At 42.3% G+C, this 23,047-nt stretch overlaps 1 protein-coding gene across 13 annotated transcripts in view; it reads left to right on the plus strand.

Annotated features, from left to right (window-relative positions):
• GLRA2 (glycine receptor alpha 2) overlaps positions 1–23,047 on the plus strand; it is a 123,474-nt gene that overhangs the window by 92,872 nt on the left and 7,555 nt on the right. For 9 of the 13 annotated variants that reach the window (XM_081197092.1, XM_081197088.1, XM_081197083.1 and 6 more), the window contains 2 exons: positions 9,299–9,448; positions 10,257–10,376. The exons of 1 other annotated variant lie outside the window; for it this stretch is intronic. In XM_081197092.1, the coding sequence (XP_081053218.1) occupies positions 9,299–9,448; positions 10,257–10,376 (270 nt within the window). The remainder of the gene's footprint in view (positions 1–9,298; positions 9,449–10,256; positions 10,377–23,047) is intronic. 3 more of the 13 variants (XM_081197089.1, XM_081197094.1, XM_081197093.1) reach the window with 1 other exon arrangement.

Consider the following 23,047-nt stretch of genomic DNA (forward strand, 5'->3'; position numbering starts at 1 on the left):
AATGGTTTGTATGACAGGTTCATTGTTCTCTGTGGGCTTAATAAAAAGTGACCATCCATCCTCACAGTTACTGTTTGAACTGCCCATCCTCACCTCCTGCGGAAGCTTGTCAAACAAAAATATCACTGTGCAGGCATGGCCACAATCCATATAACATAACCATAATCATAACACTGGGTACCATATGTTATAAATCTAGAGCAGCATTCTGCTTCATATAGGCACATAAAACTTTTATTGGGCCTCATGATTTTCCACACAGACATTACAACATTTTAGGATTTTGTTCAAGTGGAGCTGCTTTTTCTGCCCCTCCCCCTGGCAAAATAAACACTTGTGATAATGTGTGTACATATACATATATGTATATATTTGTATACATATATGTATATACACATTCTCCAGCTTTATTCTATATAAAAAATACATTCTATAAAAAGATGAAGGACTCCAAAGGAGAAAAGAATTATTAATTTGTCATGTGATTAGACCGAGTTAAAGTCTATCATCTGGTAAGCAGCAAGTGGTCTGGGTCATCCCATGATGGTGAAATGGGTTCAAATTGTGATACATCCATACTTTGAGATGTTGTAGCCAGCTAGCATGATCAATAAACCACTTTATTCCAAGTAAAGGGATGGTCAGTCAGAAAAGTTGCAACTCCCAGATTGTGCATTAAGTTCCCTGTGGGAGTGCAGGAAAGCAGGAGAATATTGTATTAGAGGAGCATACACTATTTCTGTTGTCTTAACATTTCATAAAGGAGCTGGGCAGGCACCTGATGTGGTCATCTTTCAAAGCCAAGCCATAAATAAAGCTTGATGGGTGCACTGTAACTAACAAGTTTTCTTGACAGCAAGCAACCGAGAGAAATCCATCATAGTGAGATAAGTGCACGCACTTATTTTCACAAGGTGCAACATGAAAGGGAATCTAATAAAACTGGGCTGGCTTAAAAACAAGTCCCTGTACACCTGCATTTACAAGTCCAACTTTTAAAAAAATAAATAAATACCAGGAGTCCAAGAAGGAATTGTGGGAGGTGAGAGGTGTCTTTTCACAACATTGTTCATATGTTTCAGTGAAAGGGATATTTAAAGGAGACAAAGGATTGAGAACTCTTTATACTGCTTTGGTAGCTGTGCACAAACCAAAATACATTTCGCTGTGAGACTTGGACTGTTTCACTCACCTTTGGCAGACTTGCTCTGCAGATGTTCAAGAACATCACATAGGTCTTGCAGAGACACAGAGTAGCTGCAGAAAGTATTCTGCAGAAGAGATTCGAGCACGTGCCAGGAAATTTAGGGCTGCACAATTAAAGCGAATCAAAGCACTCTATCACCCTAGTGCAACAAATCCACATTTTGAATGGACTTTTTGTGGTTAGGAAATCGACGTGGGAAAGAACTGAGAAGTGTGGAATGAACAAATGGTTAACAGGATGATGTATAAATACCTCACGAGCAAATCAGGGTGAATGCTCATTGTTGTAGAACCATCCCATAAACAAATCAGAACAAATGCTCAATAGTCAAACCACAATGTAAGCTTTGTGCAACCAAATCAATGCAAATACTGTATAAGCAGCACATCTGGAAGAGCCTTTGGTACCTGTACACGAAACATGCCATCCAAATATCTTTCACTGTTTGACTTGCAGTGCCTCCAAACTGTCACTGTTTGCAGGAAGGATTCAAGGGTAAACTAGAACTTTATATTTGCGCATTTACAGTGGATTAAAAGGCTGTATCATGCTAGCAAAGGGATGGAAGGTTCTCTCTAGTTCCCAATCTTAAATCTAGGGTTCATTCCAACTTTCTTTCGTATGGCTTTTCAGCTCTGTGTCTGAGCAGGTGTGTGTGTTTGTCACAGCGCTTTCCATGGGAAAATCCATGTTTTTCTACTCCATCAGTTCAAACAGCATTTGCTGTTTTCGTGGCTTCAGTGGTAAAATGCACTGAGCCAAAAAACAAACAAACAAAAATAACGCTTGGGCATGAAGCTTTAGAGCACTGACTTGTGCCTGGAAAGCACACTGTAAAAGGAAGTCTGGATGAGCCCTTACCTCTTCAGACTTCTGCAGCAATGTGGCGTTTTTCTTTCTTTCTTTTTTAATGCTCATGAAAATTCACTAGCATTTTAATGTGAATTTTGCCCAATAAACACATTTTGTATGCAGTGGCTGGAGCTGATGTGAGTTGTAGTTCATATCATCTGGAGGGAAGAAGGTTGGAAACAGCTGAGCTAGATGAACAAGTCCAAAAGAATTCCCAAAAAGCTGATGGTGGCCCGTGTGGGGAAAAAACTGTAATAGTCAACCCAACCAAAGAAGAATGGCAAATTAAGTTGACAGAATATGTACAACTTGCAGACTTAACATATAGAGTAAGAGAACAGGAAGAGCATATGTTTAAAGACGATTGGAAAATGCTTATGGAATAGATGGGAAATAATTGTGTACAGCTGAAAACGCTGGCAGCATTAAGATTCAACAGTGTAAATAAGTTTTGATGGATGCAATAATGGAATACTGATTGGTATAGTTTTTGTAAAATATGCAGGGATTTATGATAGGTAAAATGAACCATGGAAAGAGAAGAAGGGAAGTCACTGATATCTTAAGGATGTAAAATGAGTATTTTAAATTGTAAAACAGAAAACGTAATTAAAATTATATATTAAAAAACCCTATAATAGTCAAAAGTGTAAGCTACATAATTCATTTAACATTTGATAGCTTTGATATTAAGTGGAGAGCACTTTTGATTTAATTGATTTCAACATTTTGTTTAAAATGGTAATGTGAGTAGCTTTGTTGCAAAATTAAAGGTATAGTTTATTTTATTCAGCATTGCAAAACATAAGCAAAATGAACAAAGACATGCAGTATTTAGCAGCTGGAAATGTAAACGTTTGAATTGTCCAGTTAAGTGTTCTACATGTGGGTGGGTGCATGCACACAACTGCGTATGCACACACAAACAGCTCCATATTTCTTTTGCCTTTGAAAACACTGGTGAAGTTCAGAATGACTCCAACTATGCAGGTGACTGCAGTACATTAAGAAAATACATTTTCCACACTGTAGTTTCTATAGCAGTCGCAACTAAGTGAACCATTAAAAGTGATCCAGTTCACTGAACCAAATAAGAAGAACCTAAAATTAGAAAAAGTAAGCCTGAAGCTATTGGCTTAAAAAAAATACTCTTGATCTTTGCTGTTGATGATTAGCCAAAAAAATATTTTAAAAACCTCCTCCTGAATTCTTTTCTATCATTTGAAGCTTCTTTCAAAGCACACAGATTTCTATGACTTTCTTCAAGGCATAATTATGAAAGGAAGTATATTTGTTTATTTCTTATGACTGATAGTCTCTCCATATTAGCAATGAATAAATTAAGTCCATTGGTTAGTGACAATTGCCTTGCCGACACTGAAAACAACATCAGATTAAATGATGGAATGTGAGCAAATGAGGTATCTCCTCTTATTATGATCACTACCGATCAAGCCTCTTCTCATGTAGCTTGAAAAGGTCCTTGTCATTCTAGGTTTGGGTAGCTGAAATATCCTCATTCTGAAAAGGAAAAAGATTGGTCTTTCTTCCTCAAACCATGATTAGGGCTAGAAGAATTATGTGCAAACCCCACCTCAAGTCCTGTTTCCTTCACAGAAGTGAATGTGGAAGCTCTTTAGCAGGCTTCTTCAAACCCGGCCCTCCAGATGTTTTTGGCCTACAACTCCCATGATCCCTTGCTAGCAGGACCTGTGATCAGGGATGATGGAAACTGTAGTCTCAAACCATCTGTAGGGCCGAGTTTGAGGAAGCCTGCTCTTTAGTATCTTCTGAGTGCAAATATTGGGGTACATTTTTAATAACAATAATAATAATTTTATTATTTGTACCCTGCCCATCTGACTGAGTTTCCCCAACTACTCTGGATGGCTTCCAGCATATATAAAAACATAATAAATCATTAAACATTAAAAACTTCCCCGAATAGCGCTTGCATGCTTATTAGCCCCATGTGTAAAATGAGACAGATTTATGAAACAAGATGTAAAGTGGTGGTTTGAAGGGATCCATATGTGTGTTTGTATTAGGCGAAATGTATGATTGTGGCACTGTTGAGTGTTGGCTTCACTTCTATGCTACAAATTCCTTGACTCTTTTCTTTTTATGCAGATCATACCTGATATGATGACAAGGTGCTTTAACCAAAATAATAATAGTAATCCTAGCAATAAGCAACCCTGAATTCAATTTATTTCATTATTTTACAACTATGTTTGGTCAGCATGCAGTACCCCTGTAGTCTAGTGCTCTAAAGACCGTCTCTGTGAATAATTTCTTCCCCACTCCGAAAGAGTTTTATATAGCCCAAATTGCAGTTTTCTTCACAAATTACACTTGAGCAAATAAGAGCACTTTTCAGTCCTTCGCCACTGGCAGACTCAAGGTAACAAGTCTGGCCTCTTTCCAAGGTAGAAGAGACCTTGATGACATTGGAGATGGAATGGGGACATTCCATTGTTCGGGGGGGGGGGTTGGACATGTTACACAGAAGCTTTTTTTTTTAGAAAAGGCAGAAGGCAAAAATAGATCATATATTATTTGTGTCATTTAATACATTTGAGTGATTTAATATTTTGCAGATGTCAGGGCAGGTAAAAATGCTCCAGGTATCCTTGATCAAGAGCAACTGCAAGCGCATTTCCTGACGTATATCTCTCATAGTCATCAAAAACAAAATAATTCAGCATCCGCATGAGATATTTGGTTTGGGTTAAGAAAACATGGCTTTGAATTGATTAATGACCATTTGACTGCATGGCAAACTATTGATTTTTTTTAAATTAATTTGTTTGTCACAGTATCCAATCCTTTCTCTAAAAGTGAGTGCCTAGATTGCTAGGGAAGAGTGACAAACGACAGGCGAGAAAATGGCTAGAGAAATCTATATCTTCCATAGCCTGCAAGAAAAGCTATGCTTTAGACCATGGGTAGGCAAACTAAGGCATGTTTTTACATAAGTAGAATGTGCCCTTTTATTTAAAATGCATCTCTGGGTTATTTGTGGGGTCTGCCTGGTGTTTTTACATGAGTAGAATGTGTGCTTTCATTTAAAATGCATCTCTCGGTTACTTGTGGGGCACAGGAATTCATTCTCCCCTCCCCCCAAAATATATATATATATAGTCCGGGCCCTCACAAGGTCTGTGGGACAGTGGACTGGCCCCTTGGTGAAAAAGTTTGCTGGTCCCTGCTTTAGACCACCTACACCTGGGGAAAGTGTTATTCCACTGGAATAACAAAGGCTGTGTACACACCATACTTTTAAAGCACATGGATCTCCTCCAAAGAATCATGGGGACTGTACTTTTTAATGGGTGCTGGGGAAAGCCATGTGTGTAAACATATAGTGTGCATGCAGCCAATGCCAGATTTTCTGAGCTCTAGGGGTGGGGTGGGGGGAAGCCGAGGGAAAAGTTGAAAGGGGGGACATTTTGTTCATACAGATGTGCCAGGAACAATGAGTGAGCAAAGCATGGCTATTCCACAATAATGAATCATCCAGTGACCTCTCATTGCATGGTTTTATGTGGACTACAGTTCAAGTTAGGCAATCGAGAAACCTTTGGGATTCCCTAATTTAGTCAATTAAACCAGATCTAGTCCACTTCTTTTGGTCAGTGTGGCAAGATCCCCCCCTCCATGTTGTCTAAGTCAGCATAAGGGTAGAGTGAAGTAAAGCACCTTTCCTTGTTCCTTCTCAGTACAGGAAGTCCTCAGGAAGTCTTATATGGACTCCTATTTCCTGTGGCTTTCTTATTGAGCACTTCATGGTATTCAGAGAGTACTGACAGTATCATGCTGACTCTTTCTTATCCTGGCCCCATGTACCTGAGTAGAATCTCAATGCTTCCATACAGTGCAAAGAGCCAGCAGGGGAGAAGTGCAATTAGGAACTGGACTTCATCAGAGAGCAAAGGATTAAGCACTCTTTGCCTCTCCTTGATCTGGATCAGGCACCCCTGTGCCTGCATGTTGTTTATTCTAAAATAAGAATTCATATAATTATTAATGGCATCTAGTTTGGCCCACAAAGTGTTGTGTGACAAGCTAGTGAGCCACTAACAAACACGGGCCAAAAGATCTAGCTTTGTTCCCTTAGAAGCTAATGGTCAGTATTGAGAATTGCATTCCATAACAGATGAAGCAGACAATATATATCTTGCTGACACTCGTGGGAGGTTTGCTGATTGTTGCTATGAATGCAGGATTTTATACCTATGATTCTGTTTTTTATTTATTGCAATGCACTGAGAATAATGCTATGTTTTCTTTCCACATAAATCTGTATGTGATTCTGCTTTGGGGCAGAATATCACTCTGGGGAGCTGATTCAGTTAGAAGAAGTGGGCACATGGGGGGTATAGAATCATAGAAACAGAATTGTAGAGTTGGAAGGGATCCCGAGAGTCATCTAGTCCAACCCCCATGTAATGCAGGAATTTCAACTATATCATACATGACAGATGGCCATCTAGCCTCTGCTTAAAAACCTCCAAGGAAAGAGAGTCCGGTACCTCTTGTGGGAGTCTGTTCCATTCTCAAACAGCTCTTACTGTCACAAAGTTCTTCCTGATGTTTAGTTGGGATCTTTTTTCTTGTTACTTGAATCCATTGGTTCGGGTTTTAACCTCCAGAGCAGAAGAAGCCAAGCTTGCTCCATCCTCCATGCGGCAGCCCTTTAGCTAATTGAAGATGGCTATCGTATCTCCCCTCAGTCTCTTCTTCTCCATGCTAAACATAAGCAACTTCCTCAACTATTCATCATAAGACTTGGTTTCCAGACCCTTGGTTGCCCTCCTCTGCCCATGTTCTAGTTTGTCAAAATCCTTCTTAAATTGTGGTGCCCAGAATTGGACACAGTACTCCATGTGTGGTCTGACCAAGGCAGAAAAGAGTGTGACGGTTTTCTTTCAATATGTTCGAGAGATGTTTGTTCTTTCTTTCATTCTGCAAATAACCTCTCTGGTGGCCTGCACTCTGCAGCCTTCTGGAGTGCCCACACTAATAGGAAAGCCCAGCCAAGCATATTGTGGGGCTCCCAGAAAGTGAAGGTTGCAGAAGACCCTGAGATCATTGTACAATGAAAGGGGGCACTCACTCAATCCTAAACACCCCTCACCTCCCTTATAATTAAGGAACATTTTTTTTAAAATGCTCAAACAAAATTATAAAATAAGTTCTCTAGAATCCTGAGAAAGAGACCAGGGGGGCAGCCTTTTCCTTATGAGCAATGATTCTCTAGAACTGTGAGGGCAAAATTCAGCACAGCACAAAATATTACAGCGTCAAAATAATCCAGCTAGCGCAGCATCTGGAAGTTTAAGTGACAGGATGGCTAAGTGCCCTCCTGCCCTCGGTGCCTTTAAGGAAGGAATCCTAGGGAAGGATTTTTTTTTTCAGTCAGAAATGCAGATCCTTGAGGCTTCACATCCAACAATAAGGTGACTCAGAACAACTTCCAGGTGTTCATACATTCCTTATAAGGTGGGTGGTTTTATGGGACTGAGGGCAGGGGAGCGGGGAATAGGAAGACATGCTATGAAGGTGTTGCAAATATATATTTAGAAGAGCTCGCAACAAATGCCAAGTACAGCTGCACTGGAGACCAAATCACACCATGCGTTTAAAACTGGAGTGGCTTCGTAACATTTTGCTCACTTACAATTAGGCAGTAACTTGTTTGAGATGGTGCTGAATGAATGAAAAAACAGAGGAAGAGGAGTGGAATGAAACTCAGGAGGTTGTTGCTGCTTATTATGAATGTGTTCTGAAACCAAGATGAAGGGCAGCCCATTCCTTGCTATCTCTGTCCTCAGGTCCTGGTAGTCCTTTTTCCTAAAACCTAATGGAGGAAGTGAAACCCTTCTGGGTGCTGTTGGTCCCTCCCCCTTGTCCGTTTGTGTTCTGCTGCCATTTCTTTGTGAAAGTCTTGTCATATAGTAACAGTGTCAGTTGCTGCCTTTAAACCTCCTGACTCCACTTATACACATGTCTTACTGCGTGTTGAGATGAAAATAAGGCCCACTGCCTTCATTAAGACTTACTCTCCAGCAGTAGCAGCTGGGACTGAGGGTTGTGAGAGGTAACCTGCTCAACCCTACCTCACTAGCTACCACTGTTCCCTAGATAGTGTGCACAGCATTGTGGCTGTAGAGTTATTCTAGATACTATGCAGAATGTAGTGGTGGACAGATAATAAAGTTCTCAACTTCAGTCTGCTGTAAAGGTGGTGATATTTCTGAATATATAAAACACAAACACCTTCTTCATTTGGGGAGTTTCTTTTGGTGTTTCTGTCAGGACTCACTTGTTTTCATGTTGCTCAAGAGTATTGAAAAGTGCTTTCTAATTTCAGTGGATTTCCTGCATAAATTGTAAACACACACCTGTCCAATCTTTGCTGTTCTTCTCAGCACTGTTTCTCTTCATCATATTTCCCTTCATAGTCCCCAGCCACACTGCCCTTGAATCCTAGTGGCTGTGGCGGCCAAAGTGATTTTGATAATGATGTCATGATGTTACGTCTGAAGTAATGATATCATGAACACCCTGTGGGTCATCGTAGCCAATCACACTTGAGGAGACTAAAGAAGAATGGCACTGAGGAGAACAGATCAAAGGGGTCACCGTACAGTAACAAAACAATGTGAATGTTGGGGATGGGTATACAGGGCTGTCTTACCCATAGGCACTAGGGGTGTGGGACACCCGGGTGCTGGGCTCTCAGGGGTGCCAGGCCAACAGTCTGGGGCCCAAGAGTTGAGTCCGGGGAAGAGCCCACCCGTCAATCGGAGTGCTACAGTGGGCGGCTCTGCACCACGAGTTTGGGGGCAACCGAGCCAGTGAGACTCTGAGGCGGGTGGCCGGCTCTGTTCTCCTGCACTCCTGGGACTGGGCAACCTGGGGGGGGCGCCAGGTGGATCTTTGCACCCCGGCACTGCATATGCTTAACACAGCCCTGTGTGTATGTATTCTGGCCATCTGTTTGACTGGATCAAATGTAGTACTTTTCAAAGGGAATCATAGCAAAATTAGGGAACATTCAGTGCAGTTCTAGTTTCTGTGACAGTTTGCAGTGCTTAGTAAACACAGAAGACAAAGGCTCTCTGTGCAGGCCCACATTCTCTGTAGATGTTTTCTGTCTTCATCTCATGCAGATCTGTCACTCCTCATTACAAGATGCCATGATTTTTATTTCCCGTTTCCTTTGTCTTGTAGGTTTCTTATGTAAAAGCTATTGACATCTGGATGGCTGTGTGTCTTCTCTTTGTGTTTGCTGCCTTGCTCGAATACGCAGCAGTGAATTTTGTGTCAAGGCAACATAAGGAATTTCTCAGGCTTCGGAGAAGGCAGAGAAGGCAAAACAAGGTACAAGACTCTATCCTCGATATAATCATGGTTTTTCCCCCAAAATAATTGTTTGCACTCTTCTGAATTCCTCCCTTTAGCACGCAAGACACAAAATATATTTCTTTATCTCCTCAAAATTTTAGTCAGTGAAAGGAGCTGAGAATATAAAACAAGAGTTCATTGTGTTTCTATCAATGCCTGAACTGAAAACAAAAGGTTTTTCATATTTGCAAAACAAGTCCAAGTATGCCTTTCTGTAGAGAAATATTCAATATTGAAAGGGCAAACCCATGATATTTTGCAAATTTCAGGCTTGCTGTGAATATTCATGTCACTTTTAATTTGAATGTCTTCCAGGCACCAGTCTTCATTTCATTCTTTTTAGCATTGTTGTCTTTAGATTCTGCTTTAGCTGCCAATCCATCAACCAGTATTTGCATTGTAGCAGCTAAAGTGCCTTTATTATGTTGAACTGGAATTTTAGAAGTAATTTCTTGCCTGGAGTCCTGACAATAGCTACTCATTCAAAGCTGATTTTCTCTTGACCTCCATATGATATTTACCACCCATCTTTCTCAACAAGCAACAACAAACAACACATACACCATACGAATCATGTTATTTCAGCTACTCTTTGCTTTAGTTTGACTTCCATAGCCAATTCCAATTGATCTCCTTCTCAATTGCTTTACATTGTTCACCAGGATGCTCTTCAATAACTGTGCCATTCTTACTTTTCTTTTTGTTTTGCTTTGTTTCGTTTCATATATCATTGCACCATTTCCATTCTTGCTGCTGCTCTCTGTTCTGACCAATCTGGGAACAGGCACAGACTGTGGCTATTGGGAATGAAAGCGTCGAGTCGGTACGGCGTATGAATGGCTTGCGGATGAAAGAGTCACCAGCACACGGGATAATGAATCAGATCTGCAATCCAAGTTTGAGGGTAAAGAGAGAGAGAGAGAGAGAGAGAGAGAGAGAGAGAGAGAGAGGTTGTATGAAAATGATGTCATAAATTGGCAACTGCCAATATTTATGGCATCGTAAATAGTAGAACTCTTATGTCAAACAGAACAGTTCTGACCATATGTAGATCTTGGTATGTTTCGACTTCTTGTACTCTGTGTTACTGCTGCTTTCCCATTACATCTTTCATGGCAGTCCTGCTGCTTCTTTCACCATGGATTAGCACATACATGGGTAAGCTCACTTCTGCTATTATTTACAATGCACTTATACTGCTGAACTTTGAAGTTGTGAATCAAAGCCAATCTGCATGTGGCACTGATGCCATGAGTGCAACACGTGTGTCTCGTTATTTCAGTGTAAACAGAAACCTCAGTAGTAGTAGAACGGACAGGACTGGGCCCAGACAAGGGAAGGGGATCTGACTCTTTCCCTCATCCTGTGACCTCATTAAGCCCCATCACCTGCTATTATTCCCCGGAAGCAAAGCCTCCATGGAGGCTTTCCTCTTAGGGACAATACCAGCTGTGGGAGGGCAATTTTCATCAGGATCATGGTATGGGGAGGCACGTTATCCTGCCATGTGCCATGACAGACCTTCCAAAGTGTCCCTATTCTCCAGAAACTGTTTCTATTTAGAGAAGCTGTCCCGGTTTCTGATTTGATCCCAGAATATCCCTTTTTTCCTTAGGACATCTCTATTTTCATTGGATAAATGTTGGAGGGCATGGAGTTATCCAACCCACAAGCTGTCTGAAGGCAGTCCTATATAGGGAAGGTGGTTTTTTTTAATGTTTATCGATTTATTATGTTTTTATATATGTTGGAAGCTGCCCAGAGTGGCTGGGGCAACCCAGTAAGCTGTGAGGGGTATAAATAATAAAATTATCATTATGGACTGGGACGTCCCTATTTTCATTGGAGGGTATGCCATCATCCTGCTTGCTCCTCTCCTTGCCATGGCTGCTAATTACACTGAACAACTCAGACATGCTCACTGCAATTAATGTCATGTTTCGTTTGGCAAACAAGAAAGCGGGGTCACCTGTGAAGAATGCTATTGTGACAAGTATCCTATCTCTCGTCAAAATGCATTTTCAGAACCCAGTTGTGTGAACAGAACAGAAACAACCCTATCTGCACGTTTAGGACATTGTATTTAAAAAGTTGCTGTTAGCTGCACAGACAAACGCATGGCCTAGTCTCAAAACAGAAGAGCTCTGTTGAATCAGATCAAAGGCCCAGCTTCTTGGAGTAGCCAAGCAGATACCTCCAGGAATCTTACAAGTAGAGTTTGAAGGCAACAGCACCCCCCACAGCGCTGCCACACAGTGTTCAGTGAACAAGGAGCCCCTGAGCAAGGAAATTTCAAAAAGCCCAATTATTAAATAGTAGCCTTTGATACTCTGATCTTCCATGACTTTCTGTGATCCCCTTTGAAAGCTATCTATGCTCATAGCCATCATTGGCACATCTTGTGGCAGTGATACCCATAAAATAATTGGACATTTTGTAAAGAAGCACTTTCTCTTGTACTGCCAATTAGTATCATCAGATTAGCTTGGATTCTCGTATTATGCAGTATGGGGGGGGGGGACTCTCTACCCACTGTCTCCAATCAGTTGTGCTATTGCACATTTATAACGCTATTGCAACCTTCCATGTACAGAATCTGTTCCAATCCCTTTGTCATTTTTGTTGCCCTTTTCTGCATCTTCTCCAGTTCTACAATTTCCTTCATGAGCTAGAGCAACCAAAACTGTATCTAGCATCACTTTCACATCCAGAGTATTTAATTTGCATTGGGAATTTGCATGAAGAAATGCTGTCTCATTTATGAGGACAAAAATCACTTTGAAACCATATATATTCTCCAACCCTACTACTTATATGTTTATTTAGAAGAACATTCTCAACCTTAGACATAGGAAGAGAAGAAAGAATACTGTGCTGAACTGAGGGAAGCAGATTAGCTTTGAGGAAGACCATGGTCTAGAGATAAATCACATGATTTGCATGCAAAAGGTCCTAGATACAATTCCTCATATCTCCAGTTTCTTTTAAAAAAATAAAGACTTTTTAAAAAATTAAATCCAGGTATACCAACACTCTTACAATAAAAATGAACTTTCTTGAACTTCCCCCTACTTCTGGATTTTTTTACATCTCTGCCAAGGCTGGTGCTAAGTAACAAGAATAATTTTTGAAACTAGGGTAATTTTGCATTATAAGGGAAGTATCTGCCTTTGTGATCAAAGCAAGAAGCACTGTGCATGCTGCAAAGTCTTTATTCTGTTGTCCCTGAATAATTCAAGAAGCTATTGTCTCATGTGGCAAGTCAAGCAGGATATTTCCCAAAAGGCTGGCAACAGCAAAAGCCGACCTCTGTATTAGGGTTGACAGTGCTGATTCTGTTGTTAGCACTGATGTTACATTAATACTGGTGGGATCAAGGAAACTGGAGCTCAGGGGAGGTATTAATTGATTTGCATATTTATGCCGCAATAACCTGAGCAGATGCACCTGCAGACAGAACAAGGTGCTTCAATCTACATCAACTGTACATCAATACCCAGAAGTCCCATTACTTCCTCTATATTATGAAGATGACCCTGTGATTTGCTTCCCCTTGCCCCAGCAGACCAGTCGAAAAGAAGTATGTTGTCCCCTAGAAACAGCTGTACAACTGGAATGATCTGGTATATCTTGCTACTCTGAATATCATTAGTCATGCATCAGCCAAAATATAGGGAGGAAATGGGATCCTGGATCCTGGATTTAGGATTCTTTGGGGGCATGGCCCTTACCATAATGGAAAACAGGGAGCATGCTTAAGATGTGGGCCTCCAAGCCACTCTCTCTGGCCTTTGAGATTCTCCCTGGACCATGCTAACTCTGTAAACCACACTTCTCACTGACTGTTCTGTGCCCCCTTCAAATGCTTTTGCTTGGCTGGAATGCATTTTTGCCCTGTGCTCATGCCTCTTGCTTGCCTAGCTGAATGAAGGAGAGGGGATGAGTGGGCAGACTAGATTCTTGCAGGGCCGACTTCAGTCTCGTCTGTTGCTCCACATACTTTTGCTTCTGGACACACGCCTTTATTTGCATCTGACCCTCCCCCGCTTCCCCAGAAGGTTGGCCAAATTAATGCTGTTCGAGGGCTGAAAAAGGTTCCATAGCTTCCAACATTTCTCTGATGAGAATAGGGACTTCCTAAAGAAAAGCAGGGCATCCGGGATCCAATCAGAAACAGGGACGGCTTCTGTAAATCTGGGACCCTCCCTGGAAAATAGGGACACTTGGAGGGTCTGAGGTTCCCTGCTGCCAATCTCAAAGCAAAAGAAAGTCAAAGGTTCTATAAGAGTAGTATGGATCAGTGTCACATTATCATATACATGGGGAAGGATGAAAATACATTTGCATACATGTGAGTTAGGAAAGAGCTTGCTAGTTCACTCTCATTTAGCTCCCCTACCCTGGATGTCTGAAGTGGCCTGCCAAGAAATTCAAGCAGTCACTACTCCTCAGAAAATCCTTGTCATTAGCAGCTGCTTCTTCCTTACACCTCTATGCTGCATGATTCAAATCAGAAGTGGCAGGAAAGAAAGAGAAAAGGGAGATTTGTGTCTCACTCTGTGATACCTGCAGCCATTTCAGGAAGTTCAGATGAGTTTCGGTGCTTTCAGAAATATGTGCAGTCAGAGGGCTCATGTGTGAAACACTTTTATGTATCACAATGTGGAGGGGCGGAAATCTTTTGCAACTGTGAGAGAACATCTCAGGAACTAGCTGGAGAAGCAACAATGGCCTCTTCTAGCTTAGGGAATGTTGTAGTAAACATTCAGGCATCTAATATGGACGGAGTACACAGAGAGAGAGAGGAGGGGAGGGAGTCTGCATACATACATATGCTACATTCAATGCACATTCTTCCCCTCAAAGAATTCTGGGCAATGTAGTTTACCCCTCACAGAATTGCAGTTCCCAGCCACCCTTCACAAACTACAGTGCCAGAATTATTTGAGAGAGAAAATGAGCATTAAACATATAGCTTGTATGCGGCCTTAGCGTTTGTGTGTGTGCTTTGAAATGTGCTTTGAATGTGCTTTAAAGGTCTGGTGTGTACACAGCCTAGTGTTTCAGCCATATTGCTGTAGCTAAGGTGAGAGCGACGTGTATTTGCAAAGCATACATTCCATAAATGTGCATGGGCTTTTCCCTATTGCTGGTGGCTTCTTCTTTGCTTCAGTGCTGGGTTGCTTCTTCCAAAATGTTAACTTACCTACTGGATGGCTCAGTTGGTTAGAGCATGGTGCGGATAATGCCAAGGTTGCAGGTTCAGTCCCCATAAGAGACAGCTGCATATTCCTACGTTACAGGGGATTGGACTAGATCAGGGGTGTCAAACCCAAATTCATCGGGGGCCGCATCAGCAGTTTCGTCACCCTCAAAGGGCCGGTTGTATCTGTAGGACTTACAGTACAGGAGAGAAGGGTTCAGGCAGCCGTTGGATCTGTCACATCACAGGATGGCATGCGCTCAATATAAAAACAAGTGGAGGTTTCCTGAATGCATGTAAAGTGGAGGTTTCCTGTGTAGAATGGCCAGTGCCGCTAGAGGGCAGACGTTCTCTGGCTTGTAGGCTGCCGCGCATGCGCTGAAGAGGCGGCTTTCTTGTGTCAAAAAAAAAAGTGAGAATAAAAGGTGAAGGCTGGCGGCGGCTACACGGGCCACATGACGAGGTCTGGCGGGCCGGATTCGGCCCGCGGGCCTTGTGTTTGACACCCGTGGACTAGATGATCCTCAGGGTCCCTTCCAACTCTATGATTCTATTGGGGGGGGATGAAATCAGTGCCTTGAGATTTCTGGATGGTTCTTGCAGTGGCGTAGCATGGGGGGTGCAGGGGGGCCGGCCGCACTGGGCACAACATCTGGGGGTTAGGGTTAGGGGGCACAAATCCACGGGTTAGGGGGCGCAAATTACTTGCCTTGCCCTGGGTGCTGACAACCCACACTACGCCACTGGGTTCTTGCCAGACAGAGACAGATTATTGTCCCTTCTCTCGCCTTCTCCCTTTCTGCCTCCCCAACGCAATCTAATAACGTGCTGCATTATTACCACATCTCAGTCATATCAGGAACGGAGACAACAAAAGTCTGGGGCTATTTGTAAAGGCATAGCTTTATTGCTTAATTTTGACTGAAATGAAACACTCATATCTTGTCAGTAAAAAAATATATAAATAAATAAAATACTCCTTTCCCCAGGCTGGATTTGCCTTGAAAAATATTCAGTGCTTCTGTCCCCAGTGGAAATGTTTTATATTTCCTCAGATCCTTGCGTATAGCACTTTGTGGTAAAATGTGCCCTGTTTGTTTTATGTAACATTCCGCATTATGTGAATAATGGAAGTGCTCAAGGAAAACCCTTTTTGCTGGGCTATTTTTAGCCCTCAAGCACATGGGTTTCATTGTGAGAAAGACAGCCTTAATATGAATGGCTTTATGATTCCCACTGCCTTTAGCATCTTATTTGCTTCAGGCAACCAATAGAAGTTGGTTGGTTATACTGAAGATCAACACTCCTTCAGGGCAGACCTGTTGGCGGTTGACTGTGTCACAGCGATGTGGACATTTGACACCCTTTAAACACACCCACAGAGCAATCCTAACTATACAAAGCTGGTGTAATGTACACCCGTGTAAGTCATGGCAGCTTAAGTTACTCCTGTTCCAAATTCCATTCAGGAAGAATTTCACTTACACCACCCTTTCTGCTGGCTGATTTTCACCAGGCTGTTAGGTCATGTGTCCAAGCTAGAAGGGGTTTGGACAGTCTCTCCCTGCCCAGTATTGCACTGGATTTAAGGCAGTGCGGGTGGTTCCCCCGCACAGGATGCCAAGCCAAGAGGGTGCAACATTGAGAAGATCCGTAACTGGGAAGATCCAATTGGGAGCGCCAAATTTTGGGCTCGTTCAGGGCTCCATATTACCAAAGATTACCCCTGCTTGCACCTCATAAGTTCCATGAACTTAAGCTGAACTGCAGCAAGGAACTGACCCTGTCTCAGCCAGAGCTCAGCCAGGAAAGCCCAAGATCCGCAGAATCCAAACTCTCATCCCAATGTATCAGTATAATTTGGGGACACAAGGAAACTTCAACCCACACATGGAGTTTTCCTGTGGTTCAGTAAAGAAGAATGCCTCTAACTTCCACAAACCCCTGTATGCTCATTTCTTATAATGCTGAGTTGAATGTTATCTACTGAGAACTTTTGGCTCAAATTTTAGATGGAAGGAGGTAGGTGCAAGGGGGGTAAGATACAGACATAAGGACTGGTGGCCATTGATTGCCTTATCCAGTATGTAGAAGAGATGTGACTTTTGACATCGAACCTGTTTGCAATAAATTAATGACCAGTTATCACAGAATTTTTTTTTAAGGGGAAATACTGTGGAAATCTTGACCAACAGGAACCCTAGGAAACTCGGGCCTAGTTCTCACTGGGGTTGTGCCACTTCAGAATGTGTGTGGGTGGCACAGTGACTCACATGATCAAATGTTACTCAATAAGAAAATCCCTCCAAACTAAATGTCAATGTTTTTGGATGGAGAATTATTCAGTCAAGCATGTTCTTATCTGTACTCCAGAGTGGCAATGTCCAGATAACTCATTGAGAAATCAGCCTTAAGAAAAGTAATCCAAACCAAGTAATCTACTCAGCATATTAACTGTTGCACGATTGGACAAAGATTTATTTAAAGGGATAAGTAACAGATAATTTTGTTTTGGACACAAAATCATTACAGGAGGAAAGAGGGTGATTCATGGGCTGTAACAGGCAGCCACAGAATGCCAAAGGCAGAGTTTTGTGGTTTATTTGCATCTATCCATTTGGGATCAAATCTGTATTCCTTAGCCAAGAGTAGACTGCTAGAGAGCCTGGGAGGTTTTTTTTGTTTTTTTGTTGTTTCTTTTTTTCTTTTTCTTTTTAACCTTATAACTTTGTGCAAGAGGCCAAGTGATACTCATCACCAGGTAAGGAAAGGGCTGTACTTCAGTTCACTGGGTTTGACGTACAATTTGCTCATAAACAGCAGGGAACACACCGCAACTGTACTTTGCCATTTCCCAAATGATGAAAAGAGCCCACCTGCTGGGTGCAAATACTCCCATTCTTTTCTGTGCCTGGAGAAAGAGAATAAATTGAAAATAGGACATGAACAGCTGGAAAAGAACCAGAAAACAAAGCACACTTTTATTTTTAAGGCCACAGGAGCACAGTTTAAAAGCACCTTCCAAAATTAAACTGCACGCACATGGTTTTTTGTTTTTCGTTAAATGGAAATGTATATCAAGAAGGATCCTCTTTTCTTTTTTTACATATTTCTTTTTACAGTTCCTAATACTTGATTTGGGCCTTGTCTTTAAAACATGAATGCTGTTGCTGAGCATCCATTACTGTAAGAGAGCCTGTGATACGGATCTGTCTGCACTTCTTAATACAGGCATGGGGAACCTCACACCCAAAGGTCTAATGTGACGCTCCTGGCTTCTCAGTCTTGCCCATGGAACTCTCCTCAGACCACACACCCTTCCCTGCCCCACACCTCTCAAGTTCTACATTGCACTCCTTTTGAGTGTTTTTGCCTGTCTAGAATGTATTGTTATAAGTTGGGGGGGGCGCATCCCTTGTTGTTGGCATCCGTCTGTCTTGGGAGACAATGGAGGAGTGTGCCTTTGTGGATGAAGTCAAACTGTTGGAAGGTTGCATCGCCTGCTGTGGCTGTACCCACCAATATGGGAGAGATGTTTCGTTGCAGTTGGGGCAGATGAAGGCGTCTGGTTGTGCACCATGGTGTTTTTCTCTCTGTGCTCCTCCCAGCGGTCATTCCTCCTTTGGTCATGGCTATGGATGCACAACCTGACTGTCTGTCTCCAGGGACAACCCCCCCCCCCATTAAATCCAATAAATTTATAAATGGTGGGATTTTGATTATTCAGAAAATCAATGGAAAATACAAGCTACAGAACTGTGCCAGACAAGGAATCTTGTGCTGGCTTATTTAGACCAGCCTGGCTAGTTAAGAGCAAAGACGTTAACAGATCAAGCTGCTGATTGCTGGTCTTTAATACATCAAAGGAAGGGTCTCAGGTCTGTGAAAGATGGGTTGCCAAGGTGATGGGGAGGGAGCAGGCTGGCTCACAGGAAAAACATGTCTCTAAAAACCTAGCCTTGAGATAGGAGATGGATGGAGAGGAGTTGCTTAGGTGAGAGGTGTGCTGCGAAGAGAAAGGAGAACAAAGACAGAATCATTTTGGCAGGCTGGCTGAAGGGAAGCTAGGAGGGATGCCTTGGATTCCAGCGCTGCACTGCTGTGGGGAAGAAGCCACCATTGAGATGGCCACACTGTAAGATCTGGACTCCCTCCCTCCAAATTCAGGTGTAAATATGTGAATAAATCAAAGGAACACAGGCTCCTGGAAGCCCCTGGAATACTGCTACTACTCTGCAGAGATTGGGGGTGGTGTCCATCCTGTGTAACAGTATCTTGGGATTCTGATAATGCTTCTTGCTTGCCTAGATGGGGAGGATAGAAAGGGAGGTGTGAACAAATTTAAATGTGTTGCTCCACCCACTTTTGCTTCTGGCTCCTCCCACCTCTGGTATGTGGACCCTGGAAGGCTGCCTAGAAGGAAACATGATCCTCAAGCTGAAAAGGACCCCTCACTTAATGGATTGAGCCAGGATGCCATGGGAGCCTCGTTTCTCAGACTCTCCAGCAGCAATGGAAGACTGCTGAGACATTCCATGTGACCCCTTACAAAGCCCTGGGCATCATATGTTACTGAGTAAGTTTCCTAGTGTGCCCACTGAGTTCAGGCTTCCCCTAATTTCATCCATAATAAACTGCTTCCACCACCTATGAAGGCCTCCCTAATGTTTTCATGGCGAATGCTTAGAAAAAGCTATACCTTTTTCTGAAAAGCCGCAGAGAAAAGCAATGGGGAAGCTATGCTGATTACAAGATGAGCCCGGGGAACTCTTCCATAACTCATGCTGAGTTTCTTTTTTAAACCTCTCCCTCCTCTTCTTTCTTACTTCATTTCTTCCTTTCTACCCCATTCCTATGAAAATCACTTCCCTCTAGCATTTCTGCTCTTCCTTAATATATTTTTTTTAAAAAACTTGTCTTTTCCTTCAACCTTTTTACTACACTACAATAATTATTGACATCATATTCATGTGCTTTCCCATAAAGCAGCAATAAAAGACAGACAGTTTAACTTAGGTTACAAAAAGTGGTAAATGTTTCTAAATTATACGTATAGAAACACAAAGTTGGCTTGCGGGTCGGTTCACCTGGTGGAAAAGAAATGAACAAAGTGTTTGGGAATGCTTCCTCCCAAGGTGAGGGGTGTGACCTAGCTAAGCCTGACAGGACAGCTTACTCTGTGGTCTTAACCTCTTCATGCATTAATTAATGTTAAACATGTTGGTTATATGAGACTGATTTATCCCACAAGTGCATTCAGGATGATAAACTAGTGTTTCTCATGAGGATGGCTGGAAGCTGGCCACATTCTTTTGGTAGGTTCTGCTGTTTCCCAATATACTGTTGCTCAGCTGTCTTAATAGAATGGACCTATTTACTAGAATGAGTCACGCATTCATTTTTAATGCTCTGCTTTCCTTGATGGCAACAGAGTTGCTTCCTGGTGCTCTGCAATCTTCATCTGCCACAAGAACTGCTAATTAAGAATGGAAAGTGCAGTCCATGTTTCATAGAGATATACTAAACTGCAAGGATATTGCAGATTATAAGCATGTTCTTTTTTTATATAACCCCCTCCCAATCACACTTGGATTTGCTAGCTTACAATGGAATGTTTTGCTTTCTCCAGGCTTATTGTCCTTTCATCTGTAATGGCACATACTTGTAGTGATGCTCTTTGGTGAAAATCTCCCTTGAGTTTGCCCTAAACTTCCCTTGGTCATTTTTAACAGGTGGTTTCTCACAAGGAGAGCTTCAGCCCTGTAGGTTTTATAGTCAACTTCCTAATTTAGCAAAGAGACAGTAAGAGCTTGTAAGGCTGACAGCATCTGGCCTAAAGAAGGTTCTTTTGCCCGGTTCATTTGATGAGCAGGTGACAGCCAGCCAGCCAAGCTTCTCTCTTTGCTATGCTGCACCACTGCTGTGCTCAGCTGGCAAGCAGATTAATCTTTTTATTAGTGAATATTTTGATGACAAAGCAAAGTACAGGCACTGAAGCAGAACAGAGCATTCCTGTGGAAACTGGGTGCAAGAAGAGGGTGTTTTAACAAGTAATTGTGAGGACTAGCATATAGCGAGGCACGTGAGTCCTTTCCAGAGAAGGTTGGAGTCCAGTTAAGGAATGTCGAAGGGCCATGAGAGTGTCTTGAGCTGAAGCAAATGCTAATAGTTCAGCAATTGGTTCCATGGCTAGAATGGCAGACCTCTGAGCTGAGGATATTGCAATCTAGGTGTCTATGAAAGACACCTAGATTCCAGTTTGAGTTGGACTGAAAAAGAGACATGGAAAGCTAGATTAGGGCTCTGTGGACATTTTTGGGTGTTGGCTGTGGGAGCAGTGGGCATTGGCTGTCTGTTAGCAGGTTTAAGCTGTTCCTCCATCTATGCTCAGACTGTATATTTGTAAATAAGCACAACAACAAAATGCTCTGAAGCTTTCAGTGGCCTTTCAAAGGAAACCACTCCTGGGTCAAGTGGAACTTTTCAACTCTTGGAGAAGTGGGGCGAGCTTAACAGTATTATTACTTATTAACGGTGGGCATTAGTGTCATATCTGAGAGCGGTAGATAAAACTCTTCCGCCAGAAATAAGCACTGTTATAATATTAAAATGGGACCTTGCTCTCAAGATTGCATGCCAAGGTTAAAAAGACCCCACATACGGGCTGGAATGAAGCAGACTGTGGTGCTATGCTATTATTCATTGCTAGGCGGGAAGTAGGTTTATCTCTTCAGAGACCTTGGTAGGGATGTCACCTTTTAGTGGTGTCCTGCTTTTACAAATGAGTTAGATCAGGCAGCCTGGAAATGGGAGTGTGATTGCGCAGCAGCTGCTGTGTCTCTTCAGCATGGCAAAACCAATCCAGATTGGTGCTGTTTACATGTAGGCAAGCCAACGCAACACAGAGGTTAATGAATTATTGAGCACCTCTCTTAAATTGGCTGGGGCATAATTAACTTTACTCTTTAAAGTGCTGGGTCCAGGGGGGGAAGCTCGCAATGTGCAGGGGAAAGGGCGGGGGGAGAATGCCATTTTTCACAACACTATGTGGCAGATTGAGAAGCAGGGGAGGAGTGGGAAAACAAAGATAAATTGAGTGAGATAACCTCACTGTAGATACACTTGAAGAATAACTGCAGGTAGGGATGGAAGTAAGGAAAACTAAAAGCTACCATCTTCATTCATCTCCCACTCTCACACACAAACACACCCCAACTGAGACCCATATTACAACCTGTTTACTTTGTTTCAGGAAATTCAATGGGTGCCATTTTGTCTGATCTCACCTATAATGTTCTTCCCCTTCCATTTGTATAGTCCCGTTCTGTGTCCATTCTTGGTCACTCTACATCAGTGATGGCCAAACTTGGCCCTCCAGCTGTTTTGGGACTACAATTCCCATCATCCTTGACCAGTGGTCCAGTTAGCTAGGGATGATGGGAGTTGTAGTCCCAAAACAGCTGGAGGGTCAGGTTTGGCTATCACTTCTCTACAGTGACCAAGGGAAGCTTGGGAACTAGCCTTTCTGTAGAAGCTGACTGCTTAACAACTACCTAATGGGTGAAATTGATCCTGCTACTGTCTGTCTCATAACCTGCCTCTCACTGGGTTGTTGTGCTGATAAAGGGGAGGGAATGGACCACATGTGTCACCCTGAGGACCTCAGAGGAAAAGAATGGCCCAGTGAAATAGTGAACTCAGAAAGGTCTATCTGAATTGATCCTCAGCCTTAAGAAAGCTTTTGGCACCTGATCACTACACCAACATCAGACATTAAAACAAAAAGTCTATTTGTTAAATTACTTTAGAATGATAAGGTGAGATAGGTTCTTAAAGCAAACAAAGTGGCCAACCCTATTAAAAATAGTAACTACATAATTTCAGTACAGAAACAGGTAAAAAAACAGAAAACAAGCAGCAAATAACAAACACAAAATAGCAGATAAGATGCCACATGTAATTAGTAATTATTTATGTAGTACATATTTACTGCCCCCTCCTCTTTCTAGGCAAGATTATCCTCTTGGTTCGGCAACATCAAAGAAACAAATCAGCTGAAACAAATCACCGAAGCTTGTTCAGAGATTTCTGACTCCTGCTCCACTCCACACACACACACTGTGTTATTTGTGCTGCAACTTTCCTTATACCTGTGTTGTGACAATCAGTAATGTAACCCTATGGCCAGGGAGAAGGGAGCACTTTTAGGCGTTTGAGGTAAGCCATCTTTACTGACCCAGAAAACGATGCCTGGGTTACTTGCTGTAAACAAAAGATGTGCAAGCTGATAGAAAGAAGAGGGTTGTGGTGGTTTTTCTATAGCTAGATGAAATGCCACTTTGAGTTACTCTGCTACCCAAAGCTCTTATTTT

The sequence above is a fragment of the Podarcis bocagei genome (assembly GCF_964188305.1).
Source record: "Podarcis bocagei genome assembly, chromosome: 6".
Taxonomy (NCBI): domain Eukaryota; kingdom Metazoa; phylum Chordata; class Lepidosauria; order Squamata; family Lacertidae; genus Podarcis; species Podarcis bocagei.